Here is a 25,176-nt window from a genome sequence, read left to right on the forward strand (position 1 = left end):
TCTGACATATGCCACGCCCACTTACACCTCGTCAACCAATCCACACCGCCGAAGCCTCTTGCACCCAACCCACACCACCTGCTGCTCCTCCACAGGCCACCATATCGCACCCGCACCAATCACAGGGCATGATGGTGAGCTCCAGCTCGGGCGTCCCCGCCCACCGAGTTGTCCGGGACCAGCCGTACGAGGGAGCCATGAACAAGGTGTCCATCCAGCAGTACCAGTCGCCCCTGCCCGTACCCATCACCAACACCACCAGCCCCCGGCCGCAGAGCGCACGGTGCTTCATCCAGACCAAGGGTCAGAAGAGCATGGACGGCTTTCAGGAGCAGGTGCACCCCCCCCCCCCCCCCCCCCATGTAATTTGGATACATGGCATCATGCTTTTAGTGGCGTTCCAGCGTTTCACAACATGCTGTCTTCCTTGTAGTTCTGTGTTCGGATTGAGAAAAATCCAGGATTGGGTTTCAGTATCTCAGGGGGAATCGGTGGGCAGGGAAATCCCTTCAAGCCCTCCGACATGGTAAGACGTCACCGCAGTTCAATGTCCAGAAATCATTCATTTTACCACAGTTGTCTTCCATCCATGTTTTATACTTCATATTCGATGCTGATACAACTAACACTGAGATTACACTTTTGTATGGGGGATTGTAGCTCTTGACTGAGTTTCCATGGAAACATGAGCTACTGCAATGCACACCATTGCCCACCAGCTGGCTCTGTTAACCTTTTCATGGCTTGACAACAGTCAGTGATATTTAGCATAAAACTGCATCTCCCATACACAGTTAAAATCTGTGTTATTGTTTTTTTTTTTTTGCTACACATTCCTAATACATGACTGCAGTAGTTTGATAACATCAGTTGTTTTATTTATTACAGTCTTAATCATTTTCTGATATTTTGGTTTTGAACCTGTTAGCTGTATGTAAATAATATATTCTATATGTAAATATTGTACTATTACTTAGTTAATGGAACTTAGTTTTTGCCCACGACCTATTACACTTTAGTTCTAAGTTAATCGCCTGGGTTGTATGGAGAATTCTGGGATGTCCTGAGAAGCTGGATCCTTGTGGTGCCTGAAGGAGTGACGAGATGTAGAGTTTGGTGGACTCCCAGTATATGGTACCAGTAATGTGGTCTGACATGATGCTGGGTCTGTTGGGTCACACATCTGGTACTTAACTGTATGATTTATAATCTCTGCCTTGTACATACTAACATAGTAGTCAATAATTCTAAAGCATGTTTTTCAACTCTTGCAAGATTATCACATATCCATATAGACATTAAAGATAAATATATCAACATTTTTTATGCCTAAAGGCCTTATTAATTTGTGTAATGCCATCAGATTTAAAACATGAAAAAAAAAAAAAAATTAATGAAAGATTGAAATTGATTGAAAGGCAAAGATTCTAAACCATCACCACCGTGTGATTCCTAACCTCATATCACTTTTGACTTATAGGGTATCTTTGTTACTAGGGTACAGCCTGATGGACCGACCTCCAATGTCCTTCGACCAGGGGACAAAATTCTGAAGGTAACACTCCTCTCCATCACCACGTGTTGTCCAGCGAGTGTGCGACAGAGCGTCCTCCACCGCACCGCCAGCCGAAGGCTTTGCATGTGTCATTGTGTGTGCGTGCGAACCATGTGAGCATGGTCTTTTTTTTATGTCTGTCCAACTTTGACACGCCTTACTGACCTGTCAGATCTCAGTGGACAGCCTGCATCTGGGCCATTATTTTAGCAGTGGTATTTTAGTGTGGTTGCGTTACCTTTCCTAGTCTAAGTACCTTTGTTATTTTAAATGGTCATATTGGATTTTTTTAAATATAGTGCTTTAATGGCATGAGAAATTATTATACAGTATAAATGGTAAAAAACGAAACACTAGTTCTTGAACTTTTCCTGTCTTTCTAACTCTGCTTGTGAGAGACTGAATCTGGTCTTTTGCTAGTCTAAAATTCCAATGAACAGAGATGGAACTTTTTTAGTATGTTAGTATTATTCAGGGGCCACCTGAAGTCATTTTACTTTGGCCAACTTATTTCCAGAGCTTTGAATCCCATGGGATTCAGCTGCCCCAGGACAGAGATAAAATAGGTAAAAGGTACATAAGATGAATTATTATTAACTATTCATTGCATAGACAGATGTGGTCAGGTAATACTAAGTATGAGTTTTAATGTCTCACATTTGTCATATATCATTACCAAACAAATGCCTGACTTTGCTAACTTACATCAGCAAATTGGGCTTTGTCTGCCTAAATAACAGCACGGGGCTCCAAATGTCCCTGACGTTATTGGGTCGTCTTTGGTTATCAGTGTCGCTATCAGTGTGTGCCACTAGGACCTTCTCCCACCATATCGTAGCCTGCCAAAAGCAGGTGCCTCTATACTCTCTCTCTCTCCACAGATCCAAGTTAGCTGAGGAACAGATCTCTCCAAAGACCAGCTTCTCTCCACCTTCTCTCCACCTTCTCTCCTTTGCAGCATGACCTCTTCTGCCTGTGTGCGCATTCTCTCGGGCTCTCTCTCTCCTTCCCTGACAGTGCGTGTCTCTCGCCCTCTCTGAGCTAGGCCCGATCCCAGCCCTCCAGTGCCGCCCGGTTGCCCCCTGTCCTGGCTTGCTTTCCTCACGCCACTCTGTTTATCCTCTGCTTCATTCTTGCATTGCAGGCAAACGGACATAGTTTTGTACACATCGAACACGAAACGGCAGTGTCTCTTCTGAAGAGTTTCCCGAAAGCTGTGGACTTGGTCATTATAAGGGAGAGCACAATGTAAATATTTTTATAACGCTGACTTCTTGCTCAAAAGGAACACGAACTTGTACATCATGTTTTTATCTAGGAAAAAGTTGCCAATTGCAGGACCAATGGCAAGTAATAGTGCCAAATGTACAATAGATAACATATCTAATAATGTTACATATGGCTTTCACGTATACATGTTGAAATCTTACACTGATGTGGTTGAAATTCCTTTCTATCTCTCAGCCTGTGGCTGTAGGTGGGTGCGTTTTTCTGCTTATTTATATCGCCTATTATTTTGTACCTATTTTTCCAAGCAGCTTTTCATTTCAATCTTGGAGCATGAAAGCACATCGGCTTTTAAGAACATTTATTCATCACTGCCTCAACTCTGTAAATGCCTTGTGTAAATATAAACATTTACTAGTCAAAAGTGATTAGAGAGAAGAATGTGAATGAAAGTTTTCTGAGTTTTTTTTTTTTGTAACATTTAGAAAGATACATGCTACTTTATCGCACTAACCCTTCACGTTAATGAAGTTCTGAGATATTTTATTAAGTAGTCACCTACTACCACATTGGGGGTGGTATTAGACTGTGTGTGGCTCTTAGATGAGTTTTGCACAAATCAGATGGTAGAGAAGGATCCAAATGCAATATTGTTCTTGCTGTCTGACTCTTCTCTGACGCCCTCTGTTGGCCAGTGCAGATGAGAGTATTGCAGAGATTTCCTAGCTTTCATTTTAAACAGGTTGGAAGCCCTTTCAGTTCATATGCCATGTTGAAAACATGAGCATTTTCACATTTTTATTGTTGTTGTTGATGTTAGTACTAATATTATTTTAACCTCACGCAGTAGATATCCACCTGTAGGAAAGAAACTTTTTTTTGCATAAACCAATTCATTTACAAGACTTTTCGTCTGTACTCTGAAGATATTATGTTACACAAAGTGATTTACATGCATACCACTTATTTCAAGGCTTTTTTGATGTTCTGCTGCTTTAAGGTCTTTAATCACTAATTGATATTGAAAGGATTTTTCATCATTACATAATCAATATCCACAAAAAGCTTTAATGTTCAGTGCATGTTTTCACATTTTGAAATGGTCTTATTAGGAAGGATATTAGGGGACATTGTGGTTTTTATTGAACTTTCAGTTGCTTCCTTCACTTGAAGTTTTTATGTTTGTGTTTTTGTTTCTTAAATTTCAGTGGAAGCTCCATCTAGAAATAATAAAACCCCAACATTGTGATGATCGGTATCATAGTATACCACAACAGATACATTGCCTCTATGCCCTGGGCATGTCTAAAATATTGTACACAAATGTAGCATCAAAAAGGGACGGTTTTGAGTCAAACTAAATGCTAAGAGGCCCCCAACCCCCAAACACATATTCCTTCAAAATTCAATGTACTTATATAAGAATCTTACGTTTGGATGACAATTAATTGATAAAATACTCTATTGTGACAGAGCATTTGATAATGATTATTTTTACTAAATGTTTTCAGTAATTATTTCTAATATATTGACATACTTAGCTTTGCTCAAATTGTGATTTTATAAAAGATACAAAAACATATTGAAGAGTATTTAGAACATGAGCAAACACTCTAGAATCCAACTTAAAATTATTTCTACAGTAATTGTGAATTTGTGTCAAACATATATGTATATGGATATACAAATGGTCATTTTTGTATGTGTTTAAAATCCTATTGAATATAAAAGCTAATATATGGTACTATTCAGTCTAATTGCAGTATTGATGTACATAATTGTGAATGAAAACATTTAAATAATTTATTCCTATAGATTGTGAATGTATTTAAAGCTTTCTGCAGTATGAAGAATTACTGGACTTGAATGCAGTTTCATTTTTGTGCAAAAAGTAATTATATATAAAATAATACAATTATTCTGTTTAGTTAATCAGATTTAGTGACAATTTATCATACAGTTTATTTGCACACGCAAGTTTACTCCTTCCTATTTTTTCTGAATTAAAACAATGTAATTGATGAAATATATATTCTGTGTCTAGAATGCATTTTGCAGATACTATCTGTACATATTTAAGATACATTTTAATAATAAAAAACAAAACCTAAAAAATTTCAACCCTGTGCAGCAAATAACGGAGCCATTTTCGGCTTTGGGAGTACAGATTTTTTCAGTATCTAAGAGGTGTTTTGAATAATGTATGAAAGTCTTTATTGTACAAATAAAAGTCACTATTGTTACTACTTGTAATTTCTTGATCCTTTTTAAGCGCTATTAGCATACAACTAAAATGTGGATTACCAACCAGGAGGTTGGAGTCTCAAATCCACAACCTGAAAGTGAACAAAAGTTGGCACTTGACTGCAAATAAATGTAATCTTCAAATTATACACGCAGCGCAAAAACACGCAGCGCCTGGTCACTCATGCATTTGGTCTTTATGCTGTAGCTTCTTCCAGACTGAAAATGAAAGGCAGCACCAATCCTGTCACCTCATTTATTGTCTGCTTGGTCAACAAGTACAAAGTCGGTAATGAATGAGAGAACAACTGATCAGCTGGATCAGTGCAATTTTTTTTATTATAAATATACCAATTAAGGCCACGAGGCCAGGTATGCAGAAAAAAGGGATACCAGTCTTCTGCAGAAGTAGTTTCATGGTGTCTTCGTTTTGTGGCAGTGGTAGCTAAGCCTCTAAAAGGGCTAAATTCATGTAGGAATACGACTTCGTAGATATTCCAGAAGAGCATCTGTTCCTTTAGCTACAACTGCAGCTCTGGGATTGCGGAAAGGGTTTCCATCAAGCATCAGATCCCTGCCAAGGGGTAAGAAACAAAGATCCATATCGTGCAAGACTACAAGACTTGAAGAAACTAGCATGCTCCGTTATGCTTCAGTAGCATGAAAAGCTCATTACATGCCATTAGCGATCATCTGGTGTTGTTGAGCAATAGACACTCAACATTACAAGGGCTGCTTGTGTTTCTTTAGTACATTTGGAAATGACCCACTCATGAACAAGTGGCATTTCCAGCACGGCTCCAGACGGCGAGATGCCACAGTCAGTTAATTATCATCAGGGCCACAAATGTGCTTTCGTCAACAGCGGCCTACTCAATTTCAAATAACCTATTGTGACTTTAGTCCAGGGGAAAAGCTAAAAACGCTCTCTCAATATCACTCCAGTATGGTCTAGGAAGGGTGTGAGAAAAAGGAGGCAAAACCTTTGCTTACACTGCATGCTACACTGTAGATAAAATAACACCCTTTCCATACATCCATGAGCCATCTCATGTTCCTCAATGATGTCTGGATATGAAGCACCGCTGTAGTTGTGCAGCTTACATGTGACTGGCGAAAAAAAGGCCCCTCTCACCACACCTCTGCAGTTGTGATTCACTGGAAGGAAACTGGGCCATGTCAGTCCCCATAATGCATTGCATTTTAGCAATGTGTCAATGTTTTACAGCCACCTGCAAGTCAACAAGCCTGCAGGCCACTAAAGGGAGCGACAGTGCCCCCTGCATATGTACCTACAACACATTCAGCTGTTTTTGTTTTTTTATTAATAAGACCAAACATCTACTGAAACCCAAGACTTTGCTATATCACACCATGCATTGTGGAGTTGTATGCCTTCAGTGTTTGCTGTGCGTACCTCAGGCTGGTGCAGTTTCCCAGTTCTGGAGGCACCTGCATAATGTCATTGTTCTGTAGGTCCAGAGTGGAAAGTTTATCCAGCCTCTGAAGACGGACTGGATCAATGCCTCCTATTTGGTTGTTACTGATTAAAATTGTCTCCAGGGTAAAGATGCAGTATAGCACCTCCGGGAAAGACTTTAGTCTAATGAAGATTATAAATAGCAATAAATCATGTTAGAATTTATAACAATCTTATAAATAAAATAAAAAACTTGCAAAGAAGTGCAATAAATATAATGGAATGAATATAAAAAAATAAGGATGAATTTGATTCTATGTTGAAATGCTGACCTGCAATAGTGGTTTTATTTCTTACTCTTGATAAAAAGGTCTTTAGTTCTGCTAGCATGGAATCACAAAAGTAGATGAAATTGTGGCGTTACCTATTGATATCAAGTGGTTCCGTTTGAAACTAGGAAATCACCAGTTTAGTGGAGGGGTATTTAACACCACATTAATGCAAGAGTGGGCTCAGTGATTTTCAGACTTACCTATTGAAAGACAAGATGACACTCCGTAACTTGCCAAGAGCTTTCATTTCCATTGGCAGTGATGTTAACAGATTATTTCTGGGGAATTCCAATTTATTGGACATTAGTGCATTCTCCTCTCTATTGATTGCTGTTCTGTTAGCATTATATCCTGTTTCAGAGATTGCAGGCAGACATGATCATAGTATTTACCTGAAGTCTACATGTACTAGCTGTTGAAGTTTGGAAAACTCTAATGGAATCACAGACAGCTTATTAAATCCAAGGTTGATATCTGATAGAGTGTCTTTCAGCTCCACAATCCTGGACAAATTAGATAACCGGATTATTAAAAGTTTGCAACTATTGTTGCTAATATTTTGTGGAATATACCAAAATAACTCGTGGGCCACAAACACCCCCCCCCAGGATCCATACCTGAGTGGGACAGCAGACAGCTGATTCTTGCTGAAGTTCACACTGGCAACAACGCTGTCACTGACTGCATCAAACACCTCATCGGGTATACAAGCCTCTTGTTTCTCACTATGAAAAGGAAGTGGATAAAACAAAAGCCCCATGGCCCATTACAAAAGCCTTGACTGCATATACTACACAACATGACAGAATTACGTAAAAAAAATGCTTAAGAAAAAAAAAAAAGAATTGAATATTATCTCTTTGGCCATCACCTGACTAAAATATAAATCCTACTTTTTGTCTATGAAAGGCCTTACAAGTCGACCCTTATGCTTGCAGCTATAGTAGCAAAGTAGCATTATATAAGTGCATCTGTAACTGTAGCTATAGTTGTCAAAGTGCAGAATGTTTTCTATGTATTTATATTCAAGATAAATGGTATATTCTGTAAACACTTTGAGGCAGTGAGACATATACCTGTAGTCTAACGTCTTCAGAGTTTTGACAGCATGCATGTTAATCTTGGCCTGGCTAGGGAGAGTCATCGCTGTGTTGGGCTGCTCTGTGGGCTCACCATCCGGCTGCTCTGTAACATTACACGTGAGAAAATGAAACTGACAGCAGTGCATTCATCCATTATTCTTTGTGTCTATAATGTGAAATGTACAGGAACCGTAAAGTCCTTGTATACCTTGTATCCGACTTTGAAGAAACTTTAAGAGCTCACTTGTGCCTTTCTGTGATATGGTGAAAGAGTATATTAGTATTTTACAAAAAGAACCACTGTATAAAGGTCAAAGAATGCTGAGTTCTACCAGTGCTTAAATATCCTGAGCACTCACAGTGAGTAGTTCTCGGCGAATCGTCCTCAGAGGGTTGCCCTCCAGAGCCAGAGACTTCAGCTTAGGCAGGGTGCCAAGACCACATGGCACACTGTTTCACACAAGGGGCAGAAAATAGTTTTGCGGCTCAATCGAAGAAAGATAGTATCAAAGTCACCATCCACTACTGGATTGGCATTAATCAGCATTCTAACTCCATTTGACTGGGATGCTCCGAAAACACACTACACAGAAAAGTATGGCGACACTACAGATTGTGTAAGGTGACAGATTCTTAGACAAAACAACATTACTGTTTTGCTGCTAAACACATTTGAATGAGGATGGAAAACACTGAAGGGCTGTCAAAGTTAAACATGAGAAAGCACACGCCCAGCACCTGGTGAGGTCATTGTTAGTAAGATCCAGTCGCTCCAGGGCTTGCAGTAGGGTTATTTCTCCAGGAAGAATCTTCACCTTGTTATCTCTGAGCTCCAGGACACTCAGAGAACTTAAGTGTTTAAGATGTTCCACCTCCAAGACCTCAATCTGATTATTACCACAATGTAACTCCTAACAAGACAAAAACCCAAACAATTTCAGTGTTTTCTGTTATAATTCAAGCTTGATTACTTAAGCTGGTTTACTGCCAATCTATACATGGAATCCGTATTGTTAACATGTCAGACCATGTAAATTTGTCAGACCATGTATTTTCCACAAAAAGCTTTAAAGAAAATATTGTGTATGTCTCAAGGCCTTTGGTGCCGTAAAGCACAAGAAGAAAGATTGCCTTAATATTGGCAACATTTCTCTGAAGGAAAATTGAACCCATGTTAAATGTGCTGACTGCCTACCATTACCCATGACTCAGCCTAATAAAAAAAAAAAAAAACGTTTCATGCTGCTGATCCATAAACACCTTGAGCGTCTTGCAGGAAGGCAGCTCCGGGAGGAAGCGGAGCTTGTTGTGCCTCAAGTACAGCTGCTCGAGAGAAGCCATCTGGGCCAGGACACGTGGCACTGTCTCCAAGTGATTGCGAGAGCAGTCCAGCATTCTCAAGTCTATAGGAGGAAAGGGTTTAGCAAATATTTTTTCCCAAACAGTATTAGAGAAACTGGGCACAGCTGTGCTGACACATACTCTTCATCTGGCTGATTGCGGGCGGTAGGCTCTTCAAACTGTTGACGGACAGATCGAGTTTCACGAGGTTGAGGTTTGCCAGGCTGTCTGGTATAGCTGTTAATTTGTTGTTGGAGAGATCCTGTGAATTAAAAAAATATTGTACATTAAATGGATACATCAATCCATGAGTAATGAAAGTTATGATGTATTTCTAAAGCAACAATAAAGACACTTGAATAACTTGGGTTATGCCATTATAATGAAACCCAAAATGGCAGCAAATATCCTAACTCAAAATAATATTTTGCAAGTATATTTTGAATACATTCTGCCTATATTAACTTGAACTCAGTTTCTGTATGTATGTTTATCTGTGCTTTATATAAGCGCAAAGCTTTGTGACACAAGCAGGCTTGTAACAGTCTATATGAGACAAGCTACAAATTATTTCACAAATCTGCATTATTGAGCCTATTTGAAGTGAAGATTCAAAGTTCAGGAGGGCGTTTTATTAAAATACTCACAAGGTCCTCCAAGTGACAAAGTTGCCCCAAATCTTCTGGCAGTTGTTCGAGCAGATTTTGCTGCAGATGGAGACATCGTAGGTTTGTCAGCTTCCAAATCTCCTGAGGCAATTCTGTCAGCTTATTATGACTGGGAAAAAATAAATGACAGTTACAAAGTAACATTTAAGATTGTGTAGATGGGACAGAAACTCAACTTGATGAATCTACCTCAGGATGAGCCTCTCCAGTTGTTGCAGGTCACCAATTGATGCTGGTAGTGTTCGGAGTTGGTTGTCATGAATCTGGAAGTGGCAGTTGACACAATGCTCTTTATTTTATTTATTTATTATTTGCTTATTTAACAACGAAGTCACTTGAACATGTCCCCTGAAAACAGATTCTGGAGCAGCTTACATCTAAAACCACCAATGCAGGTAGAAGTTTAACATCTTCAGAGAGGGTCTGGAGCTTGTTGGAGGAGAGCAGAAGCTTGGTCAAGTCTGTCTGCTCCCACCACCTGTCTGTTCCTGTGAAGGACACGTCTTGCTGGCCTTCCTTTGGTGTGTCTATGTTCAGCCTCCATACGCTCTCTGGAACTAGTTAGACACGATGAGACACACGGGATTATATGTGTTGGTGTTACTGACTCATTTTATAGCTGATCTACAGTGTTGACAATATAACCAACACTACAGACACTAAAGCTCGTCAAACACGGTCCGTCCACTGTAGAACTAGCGAGCTAGGTAAGCTAACGTTACTCCACTAATGCTAATTTCCACTACATTTGTTCAATTAAACGTGTTAGCGTACATGATCTGGCTGAAAATGTAAAGGTTGCAGGCGCAGGTGAGAAGCTATGAAACACGGCGGGTCTCTGGTTTGTGTACCTTCAGTCAGACCGCGCCCAGACAGATTGAGCTGCCCGCTCTTTCTGGCGGACTTTAGCAATCCGTACGGCACAGGACATTCCTCTTTCTCCTGCCTAAACCCTGCTCTTGAGTCTACTTTTGCTCCTCTTTTGAAACGAGACATGAAAGTGGCGAAGGCTTCGATTTATAGGGTTAAAACCTAGACACCTGTAGACTTTAACAGCATTAAGACGGTTGAGATAAAATAGTATGTGAAGGTTGCAACAACAATAACGTTAATATGCACGTGGGTTTCTTTACAATAAAAGTCTAACGGCGTAACTGTAAAAAAACCCAGAAATTAAGAACAACTTACAAATAACAACAATAAATATAGAAAACTTGTGCTTCCTTCCTTACGTACCGTTTGCTTGCTCTTATGCTTAATAAACATAATTAGAGCACTTAATTGTCGAGTGTCCAGAAAGCCCAGCAGATGGTGTTGCTGTATTGGATTTGGAAAAAGGCAATCATTTGATTCTATCTCCTTAGACCTAAAATCAAACTGTTTTGTATGAGTGGTTTCCAGTGTTGGGAACGTTACTTTAAGAAAGTAATTAGTTATAGTTACTCACTACTTGTTCAAAAAAAGTAACTGAGTTAGTAACTGAATTACTCTATAATAAAAGCATCTCGTTACCAGGGAAAGTAACTATTTGCATTACAGTTTTTAAAAGTTATATGCCAAAGAATAAGGATTTTTTTTTTGAAAAAACAGTTTTTACAGTCAGTTGAAATGAGTAGATCAGAAAGGTGTTTGTACATAACCTTTGATATTTATTGCACATTCACAGACCAGTGCAGGATAAAATCCTTTAATATCCAAAATCTATAGTGTATCCATATTGTTGAAAATTGTTTTAACAGATACTCTGATCTCTTTTACACTTCATCAGACATGTTTAGAACGACTCTGAACATTGATGTGTTCTGAAGAAGTGCTACTTCAGCCTGCGTTGAGGAAGGCATTTACCCGAAGTGACGTTAGAGGCGCTAGTTTGACTTTTACACTTAATTGAACTTGATGTGTTGGCCAGAGCACCACTTAAGGCCAGGGTGATTTTCAAAACGACTGGGGGTTTCAGTAAAAACAGGCAATGTCACTGTTACATTGTCATTCATGCACAACCTGAACAGACATTCACTATGCGGCCTACTGTTCAGCGTTAATACTCCCAACCAGTTACAAATCACTTAACAGAGGAGCCATAATAGTTTGAATAAATCATATATAAATAATAAATATAAACAGAGCCGGAGTGGCTAATCGGGAGATTCAGGAGGATTCCCGATGGGCCGGCTCATGTCAATCTCTAGTTTGGGCCGATTGGGAGGGGAAAATAATTTTGGGCCGGATTTGGTCATGAAACTCCCGGGCTGAAAAAGTGTCCCACTCTGGCCCTGAATATAAACCACAACGTCACTTTTCCCCTTAATCTTACATCTCCATTGGGCCTTTTGTACAGCAAAAAGATTATTAGATAAGCAGTGTTGTGTAACCGGGGACTGATAAGACCTCCTACAGCAACAGCTCAGGTATTAGACAGATGTTTCCAGTTTCTGCATTTTCAAAATTTAAGAAATGTATATGTTGTGTGCAGTGTATTACACAGATATTGGTGTTTTATTTCTATTTACTTTAGTCCTGGTCTCAAGTTGAAACAAAGTTTAAACACATTGGGCAGGCTGAAACTTAAAAACACAATGTGATATTGGAATCCTGGTTATAAAGAGGTGCATTTATTGAAAAAAATAGCAATGAACCCTCACCGGGACCATATGTAATAATACTTCAGCAGACACACTGGCCTGGCAACTAAATATTAGTTACATCTCAATAATTTCATTAAAGAAATTGCTGTATAACAATAAAGCACAGTAAAACACATCAATGTGTCAGTACATATACACTGAAATGGTATCTGGACATCATATACAAATAAATCTGGAGCCACATTGAAACAGAAATCAAATGAGTGAAATGCATACATTATGGTGATCTGAAACAGAAGTGAAAGCAACATTAAGTCAATGCATGTACAAAAGTTGAAATCGAATGGAAATTAAATTGGGTCTGATACTACAGTTGGTACAGTAGGTTGCAAATTCCTGCTAAGTGGACAGAGATGTTGTTGAAAAAGACAAAAGTGGACAAAATATGTTGTTGTTGCTCTGAAAACATGACCCTGAAATGACTAGAGGTAAAATATTCTTGCTATTTCACCATCTTTGGAAAACAGACTACTCAACACCAGTGCGTGAAACACCAGTGCATGCCCTACTCATTGACTTACACTCAGTGAAATTGGTGAGCTCGGATGTATTAGAAAATAAATATTCCTTGCAATATTTCTTCAATAAGGAACTCACAAAAACACTGAACCCTTTAACAGGTAATGCATATGTGCTGATATGGCGGTTGCCCTCACTAATCAGATCACTGCAATAATTATTAACAAGTATTTGTACTCTTAAAAAACAATGGTGCTGCAGCTACAGTGAAAATGGACAATTAACATCACATTAATTAAATAATAATCACTTTGCAACTATCTTAGCAAAAACAGACAAAATGCACTTAAACCCAAAAAATTAAAAATCTCTCTATGGCATGAAGATAAAATGTTTTGAGTATGTATGAAAGGCTATAAGTGTGATTTATGTGAAACCTCAACCCTAAAAATGAGTCCTCTTTAACTGAAGCACTTTCAGTTCAGTAGGTTTGTCTCTCACCATTTTAGTAATTTATGTGCTTGGCACCGACATATTATTACTATCAAATAAACCAACCCCAATTCATCAGAAAAAAACATTTGGCTTAAAAAATAAACCAACAAAAGCCCTTAAGAAATCACTCTGCTTCAAATGCTAGATGAAACATAATAAAATGAGATTCTGTGTATTTAAGCAATGACTGTGCAAGGCTAATCTAATAATCTTCAAACAAGTTGAGATGAGTTATCCTGAGGATAATGATTTGCTAAATTCTGATGTATATGTGATTTGTAGCATGAGAAAATCAATTTTCCACTTCAGAAATGTCTGAGAGCCGTGCCTGGCTGGCAGACCTGCTACACAGCCAGAACAGATGCAAGTGCAGCCAAACTCCCCACCAGCAGTAGTGAAGTCGAACACAAGCCTGTAACAAGAGAGACCAAACACCCACCATACATACATAGTGAGAGAAGAAGGGAGAGAATCACTCCCTCTGACTCAGAATCCTTCCGAATCACTACTTAACCCACACACATGCACACGTGCAAAACCCCCACTGCTGAAATAATGGAAGGATGCTGTCAGTGGGAGAAATTATCTGTCACATTTAGAGATGATACATGATACCTGCAGAGGAGGGGAGAGTACACTCCATGGCGATCAGGGCGTCTGTGTAACGTTGGCCGAGCCAGTCCTCATAGGTCTTTTTCTCCCCCACACCAATAAATCCCACTGTAGAGTCTTTGAAAATTAGGTCTGATCCTTCATACTTGCTGGAATCAAACATCTTGAAGTCAGAGTCAGAGTTGACTCCGAAGGACATCTGAAGAGAGGAAAATCAAAGATATAAGTGGCATACTAAAGCAAAATGTCCACCTTCGTTATCATATTCTTAAATTATTATATTTTAAGGGTAAATAATGCCCACCTGAGCTTTGTCTAACAGTCCGAAGATGATGTGAGGTCTGGTGTCGGGCCGTACCATCACGGCATGGGAGGGGACACGGGCAAGGTTGCACTGTTTGTACTGAGTGACTTCAGCACGATTATCTTGAGAACACAGCAGCTGGAAGTCTCTTGAATTCAAACTAATGGACCAAGAATCTGTGCCATTTCCTGAAAATTAAAACACTTTAAATTGTTGACGACTTTGTTATTTTTTCATTTATTCCTGCCATTAGATCAACTAAAGGAATTGCTGAGTGTGATTCACCATCTGTATTCTGGAATACTGTGGAATGTTTCACAAAGGCAACCTCACCAGCCCCTTCAACCAAACACCTGAAAGTAGAAGGTGTGAGATCTTTCTAAGATACTTCTAGCCAAACAATTAACAATATCCTAATGCCCAGAACTCCACAAATAATACTGTACAACATAAATGATCATTCAGGTAAACAAATACCGGAAAGCTCCGTTGTAACCATCGAACAGGTCCTGGCCTTTAACACACTTATTTTGGCCACTGGAATCTCCAGCACACTGAGCACAAAGATTGCTGGGAAAACCAGGTTCATTGGCACCAGGTACACAGCTGGCTTTGAAGAAGTCTCCAGCAGCTAGTGTGAAAAAACGAGACAATTATTTGCTATCTAAAAGTGTTGTCAGTAGCAGTCGATATGTTTGATAAATAGCACAAGAAAAATACACAAGTAGTAGTAACAGAGACCTTGAAATGAAATGCAGCAGTTCTGGTACAATGAAGGGCAGTGTTCACCAACCTTGGGTTATTTGACACTGTTGTGGCCTGATGAGACCTTTCTCAATGAGCAGGCTGATAGGAATGTTCCAGCCGGCAGTCCTGCCGTAACCGGTGTGGCAGGAGGTTCGCCCCCTAAGATCATCAAATCTCTTGAGACCTTCAGTGCCCTTCTTCACCACGGCCACGGCATAATAGACGCTGCCATCGCCATCCTCTAAAACAAGACACAGTCTGGTCTGTTAGGTGCTTTTGTAGAATCACATTAGATACAGTCTCCCAAAATCATGCAGCAATGTAATACTTTTTGAATATAATATAGAGACATCTTGAATCTGGGACTAACCTGTGTAACTTTCTCCAGCAGCAGGTATCATGCCAAATTCCTTCCCTGCTTTGTAGATGTAGCCTCCATCAAGGGTGATGACATCAGCTTCCTTATTCTGCAAAAATGCATTATAGGCCAATTGCATAGGCATACCTGAGTCAAACAAGGTGTAATGTTTTCCACAGAGGACGTTTGACAACATCTAAACTAATGTTCTTGAATGGCCCACCTGGATTTTCTGCATGCAGTCCTCCACAGATGTTCCATGAACACACTGAATGGAGGGAATGAGTTCTTTACTTTTAAAGGCCTCAGCCATGTTTACGCATTTACTTTGTTCGCCATAAGACAGCACACACCAGCGGAGAAACTCAGGAACATCTACAAATACACGCATGCACACACACAGATACATGTGGATGCGCGCGTGCACGCACACACAACACACACACACACACACACACACACACACACACACACACACACACACACACACACACAACACACACAGGAGGGTACAGAACAGATTTGTTTATACTTTCTACATGAATGCATAAATAAAAATTATAATAACTAAACACACTGGAATTACTTTTTAAAAGTGTTCATATAAATGCTAAAATGCATACATGAATAAAGTAATTAGGAATAATCTGTACTGTTACATATCAAATACCATTTTCTGTGTCCAAATAGATTCACCATTTATAGCATAATTTGCCTGTTTTACTGCAGGTTGATTTTAATACAATTAAAAGGAGGGGGTTTAACCTGTGGGTGAGCAGTCCATAGTTTTTAAAATGTTATAGTATTTCCAACCCATCCACCTGATGTAGTCTTCATTTTGAGCAAGGACAAATCCTGCTGAACTGTCACTAAACAGTAGGTTGGTACCATTAAAAGCCATTGAGGAGAAAATTGGAAAGTGAGACTTTTGCTGTGGGGAAAGATAAAACAGCTCATTTAATGTATATAAATGTTTATTTGACTATGCAGTTATTTGTCATAAGTTAATCATTATCAGTGGCAGCCAAGGGGAAACGCAACTACACTAGATTAGAGGGCTATATAGGGCTATACCACGTGTACCATGTGGCCTTATGTGCATGCATTACGTGTGAGAAAGCACAGTGTCGGAAGTTCTTACCAGTCCCTCTTTAAGCATGAAGTACACCACAGAGCTGTTGATGTCATTACGGACCACAATACCTCTTGATGGAACCCTAGCCACATGGCAGTGTGTGTAATTTGAGACAGCACTGCGGGTCCCATCCGGACACAGCAGCTGATAGTCCTTAGAGAGGAGGCCCTGGGCCCAGGACTCCCCTTTACCTGCAATTCCATTTTCCCGTCAGGTCAATATGAGTACGAGATGTTCTTCCAATCAGGTTGCGTTATTGAAGAGTTTCCCTACAGCACAATGCTTACCATCAGTGTTGTCACCAACTGTGGTGTGTTTAACAAAAGCTACATCTCCTGTATCCTCAACCAGGCACCTGTGGAGAATAAATACATCCAATATTCAGATGATTGCACATATACTATGTACATCAAACACTTTCTTTTTTCATTTTTTGGAATGTGCAGACCGTGGACCAAAGAGGAACACCTGAAGGCTCCATTATATGAGTAGTATTTCTCCTGACTGCTCATCTCACACTTATGGCCTCCAGACTCATCACCTCCACAGAGCTGGCAGAGAGACTGGGCCTCTCCCATCGCTCCCGGAACACAGCTTGCACTGAAGAAGTCTGCGACACCTAGACACCCGCACAAACAAACGCACGGTTCCTCCCCCGTCCACTTTCCCCCATGTCCCTTTGATATTTTCTAGCTGATGAGGACCCTTTGCTAACCAACATATAGTCATAACACAGAACATCAAATGACACTGGGGGGATGTGGCACTAGCTGGGTCCACCTTGTGTTATGCTGCAGCCCAGGACAGACATCCTTCCACTGTCCACCAAGTACCCCACGGGCATGTTCCAGCCAGCTGTGCGATCCAGGCCCGTGTGGCAGGACTTCTTTCCCTTCAGGCTGTTAATATTAATAGCAGAATTTGTCCTCTTCACCACGGCAACTGCATAATAGGTCGTTCCTTCCCCTACAAAGCAAGGAGTTCAACGCCACGTGAACTTGTATCTAAATATACACAAACTATTTAAAGGCAACCATATAACCTTTATATGGTTTGCAGCAAGCAGTCATGCAATGGAAAAATCTTAAGATCTCAACAAAACTTTTCCTCAGTTAATCCTTACTGGCAGCCTTATAAATGTAGACTACAGATGGAGTAGGCCAATGCATCAGCCAGAACGCTGATGTAAAACTGTAAAGATGGAAGGGTCATACCATCAAAATTAGTCTCTGCAGCAGCTATTTTGAACGTAGCTTGTTTTCCAATCTCATAGATGTCTTTGGCATCGGCGGCAAATGCATCAGCTTCCTTGTTCTAATACACAGGGTAGACTATGAATAGCATTTTAAAATAAAAATCCATTTAAGAGTACGATAGCTAAGCACAATCAAAATCAATTCAATCATTAATTATTGAAGCATTAATTCATATGCTTTTAAAAGATTATTGTTTAATGAACTGGTTTCTTTACATACCATTAGTTTTTGAGCGCATTCCGTCAGAGAAGTAGCAGAGACGCATCTAAGTGTTGGACGAATCGCTGCGTTGGAAAAAGCCTCTGCCATGGCCTTACACTTGGTCATCTCTTGTGAGATTGCGCACCATTTTACGGTACTTTGTCCAGACGCTATATAAAATGTTCGGATTTTTACATCAGTTTATGGACAACCGCAAACCAACAATTATGATTACATTGCTGCATTAAATACGGTTTCATTCGTTCATTTATTTTTTTACTAAACACGGGCGAGTGAAAATAGAATAATTGAAGTATGTAACATTATGCTCCTTAGTCCATAGACTTGTCTTTGTGTGTCCCTTACCTCTCGATGTTAGGACAAGCAGCGCGCCCACTAAGACCAACGGCACCATGGTTCACAGCGGGAAGGTGAGATGTATTCACTCTCGTAACCGTCACCTTTCTACCCAGTATCAAAGTACAAAGTACAAGGTAATTCGCCCAAACCAGAAGTGAATAGTTAATGTAATGATAGTTTTTTTTAAGCGTTGTCGAGATTTTTAGTTATACAAATACTTCTACCCAATTCTGCAAATTCCTAAAGGTATACAGTAACCTCATTTAGCTCACACCTACGCTGACGCGTCCGAGGAGCGGGCGGGGGCCCAGGAGTTACACAGAAGAGGCTTTCATTCGGCACAGCAAACTCCACCTTGAGGTGAACAAGAAGGGATGGTGTAGAAGAATCTCCAGGTGTAGAGTGTCTCCACCGCGAGGACGGACAAATGAAGAAGTCTACCTGAAGTCACCACGTGTCAACCTGATACTAAAACAGTAGACAGCTCTGCAATCCCCACGCATTTGATTTAAAAATCTATCTATCTATGTGCAATATACAATTGGTATTATAATTTTATTCAACTTTTGCACTACACCTAAACTTTTTTTAAGTATGCCTGTAGATGGTTAAGAACTGCAGCTGACAGCAGGGTGAACTAAATTTATGTAGTTTACACAAATATGATGTGGTCATGTGAGTGAACTGTAGAAAAGTTCCTTTTTACAAACATGCAGGGAGTTCTCAGTACACAAAACAAACATATTGCACATGGATTTATAGCAGGAAGGACGTGTGCTTGGTATAAATGCCCAGGACAGTTCCCACCTGTATTTTTACAAAAGCAGCATTATTATTATTTTTAAATATACAACTGTGAAACAGGACACACCTCTGAAACACCTGTTGTACCTACACTCACTGGTCACCAAGTCGTCCACCTATCCAGTTGTCTTATAGGTGTATTGAGTGTCCAGTTATGTACCAGCCCCTCCAGTAGCCATACTTAATCAAAGGTGCGTTTACAACTACAGGACTAATCAGTATCTAAACTAAAGGTAACTAAAGCAGATAATCGGTGTCTAACAACAGTCAACTCTGCCCCAAGACTGACGCTGTAGTGGTACAGTTGTGGGAGTAACTACAAGGTTATCAGGCACAGTAATGTTGCTGGGATTTGTACATGATGAGTGTGAGGAGGTCAGGGGGACCACTCACCCAGATTCCTGCACTCTTTCCTGCGAACCAGCTGAGAAAAGAGTCAGAAGTCTAACTGCACCTACAAGTTTAACTGGGCAAATTGAGCTTTTGTCATTATGCAGTATTCCTTATGAGCATGCTTTATTTATGTACTACTGCATATTTTAATGTTTAGTGTTAAAAATGACTAGATGATGTCTGTCAGCAAATCATGCGCCAAGGACATAGCCTGTGCCAGTCAGAACATAAAGAACGATGCGTTCATAGAAACAGCGTGAGATTTGTTTTTATTAGCAGTTCTCCTCTTTTGACAAGTGGAATGAATCAGGTTGGCAGGTTATTTACAAAGTCCAGTCAAAAACGAGTTAGAAAGCGTCAAATGGTAGAGAGGCAGTCTCTTAGAAAACAATCATCTCCGAGAATGAGAATAAGAGGTGGATTTTGTGAGAGCGCCCTCCAGTGGAGAATTAAAGGCTCATGTTTGAGAGTGCCACAGCGAGCCTCTCATCAGCTATTAGCATAACCACCACGTCCACTCGACCCTGACTTTCCATGGCTCACACTTTCACAACTCCAGCTGAAACACAAATTCACCCTTTACTTCCCTTGTACTTATTTAGTACATATTATAAATACTATTGCTTTTAAAACCATGCACATCACATGAAACACACGACTAAATTCATGTGGAAGAGAGCAAAGCAGAACAGGCTGCCGGTAGGTGCTCTGATCAAACGGCTGTGAGCACAGATGACGGCCCGTCACTGTGCCCTGGCGTGTGTTTGATGAGGGCCGTGAAATTCATATTAGTTACATTATGCAAAAAAGAAAAGGAAGAAATCAAAGTTGGGAGGTTGTGGTGAAAGTAAAGGAAAATATATTTTCATTTGTATTTATATAGATTCATATATTTTAATATATGTTTAACAATATAAAGAAATTATTTCCATAGTTGTATAGTTTACATAAAGCTCAATATAGAGTTTTATTATAAGAAAATAGGCAGTATACTGAGGATTAAATATTTGTTAAAATCTCAGTGTACAGTTCATTCTTTCATATTTGCAGTCTCCTGTCCTAAAATACACTTATCTGGCTTTTCTATAGAAAGCCGGAACCTATTTCCATTCCACTTCGTACCTTGTTTCTAACTTATTCACTTCAGCAAAACAGCCGTGTCCAAACATCCTTGGACTCTTGAGACAGCATCGTGGTTTGTGCTAGGACGTCAGAAAAACACTCTTTTTGTGCAGTTGTGGAACACGGGGGTAGTTGCATAAGTTAATTCTCTTATAAGATTTTGGGTAGTATATGTGAGAAAAGCAATTTTTGTGGCTATGGTTAATGCAGCGCAAATACATGTCTAAGAAAAACTCAAGTACAACATATGTTAACTAGAAAAGAACTGTCCAATACATGCTTTAATGCTAAAACGTGCAAAGAGTTGCTCCGTGTACTCTCCAGGTAAACATACACACGAATGCTTCCGTTAATACGAAAAACAAAGAAAAAGAAACCCAGATGTATATGCAATAAAATCCTTATTGTTCCTTCCAAAAGTTACCCCCCTTAAACATTAAGGAATCTGTACTATATAATCTCTCCAATGAGGTGCTGGTTAGGCATAGCCCTTCCCCCTGGAAGTCAGAAATGTGGAGCTCCAGACGAGAGTCTTCATGGGACCATGCTAGCTGAAAGTGGTGGTCACTGGCCAGTTCCACACACGTCTTGTGATGCTAGCGTCTGTCCTGCACTAGGGTCAGAATACCAACTCACAGCAGGCCTGGTTGGTAGAATAAAACCCAAAAACAAAAAAAAAGAAAGAAAAGCAAACAAAACCAGAACAAATGCAAGAAAAAAAACAGGTTTCTTGAACTGCCCCATCTCACAGTTTGTCTTTGGCAGGCACCCAGATGTATGGTCCAGACTGCTCCTCAATGATGTGTTTAACCTGGTTGTAGATCTCTTCCAATGTATCCCCTTGTACAATGGCTAGGAGTTAGAAACATGGAGACAGTAAGTAAATCAAGTGACCCTTGAATTAACCCTTAAAGGGGCTTTATTTATAGGTTATTTCATTTTTAACTAATCAAGTAATCTGTTGTCTATTTAATTGGTCATAAGGTGACCATCAGTCCAAATTCACATTTTTATTGAAGGAATTTGAGGCTTAACGTTAATTAATAAATGTATTTCATAAACGATTGAATTTATAGTTATTCAGTAATATATAAAAAAAGATTTGCACATATTTTTCCATTTAATACTGTTAAGACATGTACTTCATTGAAATAGTAATACATCTATGCTCCTAGAAGACTTTTAATTGTAGCGTTTTATTGCCCAGAGCGCAACATTATCGCGATAAACTGGGTCCTCTAGCATCATCAACGTTTCTCTGAAGACTTTAAATATGAGCTAATGTAAAAAAATATTCTCCAGCTGTTTCTGAAAATGTCAGAGAATCGTAGGTCATATTTTATTTATATTTGTAGCTTGGTTTCTTTAGTCTGGACCAAATCAGAAAGTGAAGCATCATTGCAGTTCAGTCCTGATGTATTTACAATCATATGAAACAATGTACTAGCTGAAACCAGAGAGCCATTAAAATGCACAAAGCAGTCAAAACAGTAGCAGGAATTCCTCCACATTTTGACACCAAGTCCTGTGTTTGGTCCCTTTGTGGCTTTTCAGCCACTGTTCAGTTCAACTCTCGACTCTCAACCCAACTTGCCTTTATTAGGTTTTCCCTTGGGAAAAACTGTGGAATGTACCTGGTAAGATTATTTTTTTCATGACTTCTATCCATGGTTTCACGTTAATAAAATATACTGAAAAGGTGAGAGCAAAACACTGAAAGCATCAGCTAGTGCAAGTGTGCTTTGTGTATTTGCCAAATCATTGCCAGAACCTTTTTGTTCAAGATTATATTTCACCGAGCGAGGAAGGTTCAGTGAGGTCATGGTTTACTTTACTGCAGATATTTTACTCCTGTTGTATTACATCCGCAATGCAAAACGTACTGGTGCCAAGAGTAAGAAGTTGAACCTGTACTAATGCAGTGGAATAGCAACTTCTGAGTTAATACTGCTGTGTTAATACTTCAAACAAAATGCTTCAGAGTTCGTTTGGAAGCGGGAATGAGAATTCCATCCTCAGGGGGTCTCACTTCACTTATTTGGTGCACAATAGGATTTGAAGGTCAGTGTTCTCACTTGCTCTAACGAACCACACCAACAGAGCAATCACACCAGGGGTCATCAAACCTAAGTTGTCGGGTCTGAACACACCCCGAGTGCAGTAGTTTGTTTTAGTAGTTTTTTTCCCCTTGTACCAAGATTTGCTATTTTTCTGCAGGAAGTCTCAGTCCCTACCTTACAACCTTGTGACCCCTAGAATTTGAAAATAAAATTTGTGTATGAATGAAGTATAACTGAATCTAATTTTATAATCTAATTTTTATATTTTGAATGAATAGTCACGGAATCCACTGTGACCTTCCATTTATGTTATGCTCTGAACCTGTAGTAATTCTGGATCTTTACACTCACAGGTGAAGTGCTCTGTAAACTCCTGTTCTAGCCTCACGGCTCTGTCAAAGGTCTTCTTGGCCTGTTCCTCCGATAGTCTCTTATTCATCTCTCTGGTAAAGAACAGTAGAAACAACATGAATAGGTTGACACAACATGACACTTGATAGGTATTACAATCCCAGTAATACATTACTCTTAATGATATAGTGTGATACACATTTAGGGAAAGAAATTCACTTTACAGTAAATTAACCACTGTTTAAAAATTGCATCAGAAGACTACAGTGAACACAATGTTGACTTACAAAATATTTTCCATGGATTTTGGTTTGACAAATATGGCAATAGGGAAGAGCTGTGCTAGCTGGAGCCGTTTGATGGCGTTGCCGGACACGTCCAGGATGCAGTGCTTGCCCTGAGAACGAAGGGAAAACTGAGCACCACGTCCATCCTGCAGCCCAACGCAGAGCTTCAAGGAAAAGCAACAGAGCTGCATGTGCAACCACGTCTCACTGCAGTCTGTGCAGCTAAGAGGTTTTGAGGCGCACCTTTTCCGCAACTTCTCGAACTGACTGTACGCTCGTCCCGTAGAGATGGTTGTTGTACTGGCCCGCCTCTATGAACTTGTGGTCCTGGATATCTTTCTCCATTTGATCCCGGGAGTTGACAAAATGGTAATCTCTGCCATCTACTTCATAATCTCGCTTTTGTCTAGTTGTGTCTGAGAGAGATTGGGATTAAGATTAAGACAAAAAATTCAAATCCTAGCAGATTTTGAATATAATGCATTACAATTCAAATCTGAGCTCCAACTTTTATATGTAGTGTTGGAGAGTTAATGAGGTCCCAGTAACATGACACTCACGGGGGACGCATGACCCAAACTTATCCGGAAACTCTGATATCAGGTCATCATTGATCCTGTCCTTCATCGGGCCAAGAATGATCACAGGGCGAGTATAACTCACTGGGCAAACACAGGACCACAACTTAGGGCTCTTTGCAATAAAACCCACGCAGGTACCCAAACCCTTGTTCAAACATGCCATACACGAATGACCTACCTTCCTGCTGGGTGACTGCCTCATAGGACAGAACGTACTCTTCCTGGCCACCTGACAGAGCAGAGAGGACAGGACCATTTGGTACACAGGCAAGTCAGTGGATACACCTAGGTAAGATCTGAATCAACCATCACACATCAAAGGAGAAGTAACTGAGCCAGTAGTCTCAGTATAGTAGTGTGTTTGCTCTGAAAGCCAAATTGTCTACAAGATGACAAGATGTAATATATATATATAGGGATATAACAGCTGCATGTAAAAAAATCTACAATTTCATATATTCTAACAATAAAGCACAAAAAGCATTACAAGGAAAGATCTCTTCCTTTATGTTATTTTACTTTACGTAAGTGTCATGTTGGACTAAATGTTCAGGTGTATGCACACTTATCACTCTGCTGATTAGGTAATGCTGTAGAGAAATCATAAAACCAGCCTTAACGTGCAAACAACCTGGCGAACTGAACAAAGTCATTTATAACAGTCTCTTTCAACATGTGAAATTTCTGCAGTGTATCACAGTAAAACTGTGCCAAACAGAACAACCAATAACCAATGGACCTAGTATCAAAGGTCTCACTGTGAGAGGGAGGGAGGGAGGGAGGGAGGGAGGGAGGGAGAGAGAGAGAGAGAGAGAGAGAGAGAGAGAGAGAGAGAGAGAGAGAGAGAGAGAGAGAGAGAGAGAGAGAGAGAGAGAGAGAGAGAGAGAGAGGAGAGAGAGAGAGAGAGAGAGAGAGAGAGAGAGAGAGAGAGAGCTTTTGCTCAAGGGAGCCGGTGGGAACAAAACAGAGCAAATGAACCTAAAGCTGACGGTGACAGGACCCACAAAAACACAGACATGGAAAGAGGAGAAGAAATGAAAGGGGATACACTTACGGTAGCTACTTTCACTATCACTGGCATTAGAGGTTACATGCTCTGAAATCAAAAAAGGGGAACATAAGCACCACCAACATAAC

General features: G+C 40.0%; 4 protein-coding genes across 31 annotated transcripts in view; 1 reads left to right on the forward strand and 3 right to left on the reverse strand.

The window, feature by feature from the left end:
• The window catches only part of lrrc7 (leucine rich repeat containing 7), an 87,119-nt gene extending 82,098 nt beyond the window's left edge, over positions 1-5,021 (forward strand). For 3 of the 4 annotated variants that reach the window (XM_077015004.1, XM_077015003.1, XM_077015001.1), the window contains 3 exons: positions 96-335; positions 434-526; positions 1,481-5,021. In XM_077015004.1, the coding sequence (XP_076871119.1) occupies positions 96-335; positions 434-526; positions 1,481-1,672 (525 nt within the window). In that variant the 3' untranslated portion in view covers positions 1,673-5,021. The remainder of the gene's footprint in view (positions 1-95; positions 336-433; positions 527-1,480) is intronic. The other variant, XM_077015002.1, reaches the window with a different exon arrangement.
• A 324-nt stretch (positions 5,022-5,345) lies between these two features.
• Positions 5,346-10,968, reverse strand: lrrc40 (leucine rich repeat containing 40). 3 transcript variants are annotated; one of them, XM_077015005.1, is made up of 15 exons: positions 10,721-10,968; positions 10,245-10,426; positions 10,059-10,132; positions 9,849-9,978; positions 9,343-9,463; positions 9,121-9,263; positions 8,599-8,771; positions 8,220-8,310; positions 8,069-8,114; positions 7,855-7,963; positions 7,396-7,503; positions 7,171-7,281; positions 6,979-7,056; positions 6,444-6,629; positions 5,346-5,600 (listed from the first exon to the last, which is right to left on the reverse strand). In XM_077015005.1, exons 1-15 carry the CDS (start codon positions 10,863-10,865, stop codon positions 5,495-5,497), a joined length of 1,803 nt encoding a protein of 600 aa, XP_076871120.1. In that variant the 5' UTR covers positions 10,866-10,968; the 3' UTR covers positions 5,346-5,494. The 3 variants fall into 3 exon arrangements, with proteins under 3 accessions (XP_076871120.1, XP_076871122.1, XP_076871121.1); XM_077015007.1 differs by lacking the exon at positions 5,346-5,600 and adding an exon at positions 6,779-6,826 and having other exon boundaries at positions 6,491-6,629; positions 10,721-10,967; XM_077015006.1 differs by lacking the exon at positions 5,346-5,600 and adding an exon at positions 6,779-6,829 and having other exon boundaries at positions 6,491-6,629; positions 10,721-10,967.
• Positions 10,969-12,110: 1,142 nt separating this feature from the next.
• On the reverse strand, positions 12,111-19,737 carry meltf (melanotransferrin). Of its 2 annotated transcripts, none has more exons than XM_077015032.1 (17): positions 18,720-19,737; positions 18,448-18,546; positions 18,100-18,251; positions 17,839-17,938; positions 17,405-17,590; positions 17,093-17,243; positions 16,912-16,979; positions 16,631-16,815; positions 16,255-16,420; positions 15,713-15,864; positions 15,502-15,598; positions 15,178-15,372; positions 14,862-15,015; positions 14,670-14,737; positions 14,385-14,572; positions 14,084-14,279; positions 12,111-13,880 (listed from the first exon to the last, which is right to left on the reverse strand). In XM_077015032.1, the coding sequence occupies exons 2-17, from the start codon at positions 18,494-18,496 to the stop codon at positions 13,813-13,815; spliced, it is 2,175 nt and encodes a 724-aa protein (XP_076871147.1). In that variant the 5' UTR covers positions 18,497-18,546; positions 18,720-19,737; the 3' UTR covers positions 12,111-13,812. The 2 variants fall into 2 exon arrangements, with proteins under 2 accessions (XP_076871147.1, XP_076871146.1); XM_077015031.1 differs by having other exon boundaries at positions 18,716-19,737.
• A 153-nt stretch (positions 19,738-19,890) lies between these two features.
• The window catches only part of dlg1a (discs large MAGUK scaffold protein 1a), a 92,415-nt gene continuing 87,129 nt past the window's right edge, over positions 19,891-25,176 (reverse strand). For 20 of the 22 annotated variants that reach the window (XM_077015012.1, XM_077015010.1, XM_077015011.1 and 17 more), the window contains 7 exons: positions 25,094-25,135; positions 24,218-24,268; positions 24,019-24,120; positions 23,702-23,874; positions 23,459-23,568; positions 23,172-23,263; positions 19,891-21,612 (listed from right to left, as the gene is read on the reverse strand). In XM_077015012.1, the coding sequence (XP_076871127.1) occupies positions 21,506-21,612; positions 23,172-23,263; positions 23,459-23,568; positions 23,702-23,874; positions 24,019-24,120; positions 24,218-24,268; positions 25,094-25,135 (677 nt within the window). In that variant the 3' untranslated portion in view covers positions 19,891-21,505. The remainder of the gene's footprint in view (positions 21,613-23,171; positions 23,264-23,458; positions 23,569-23,701; positions 23,875-24,018; positions 24,121-24,217; positions 24,269-25,093; positions 25,136-25,176) is intronic. The other 2 variants (XM_077015020.1, XM_077015025.1) reach the window with 1 other exon arrangement.

This window comes from Brachyhypopomus gauderio, chromosome 8, assembly GCF_052324685.1.
Source record: "Brachyhypopomus gauderio isolate BG-103 chromosome 8, BGAUD_0.2, whole genome shotgun sequence".
Classification (NCBI taxonomy): domain Eukaryota; kingdom Metazoa; phylum Chordata; class Actinopteri; order Gymnotiformes; family Hypopomidae; genus Brachyhypopomus; species Brachyhypopomus gauderio.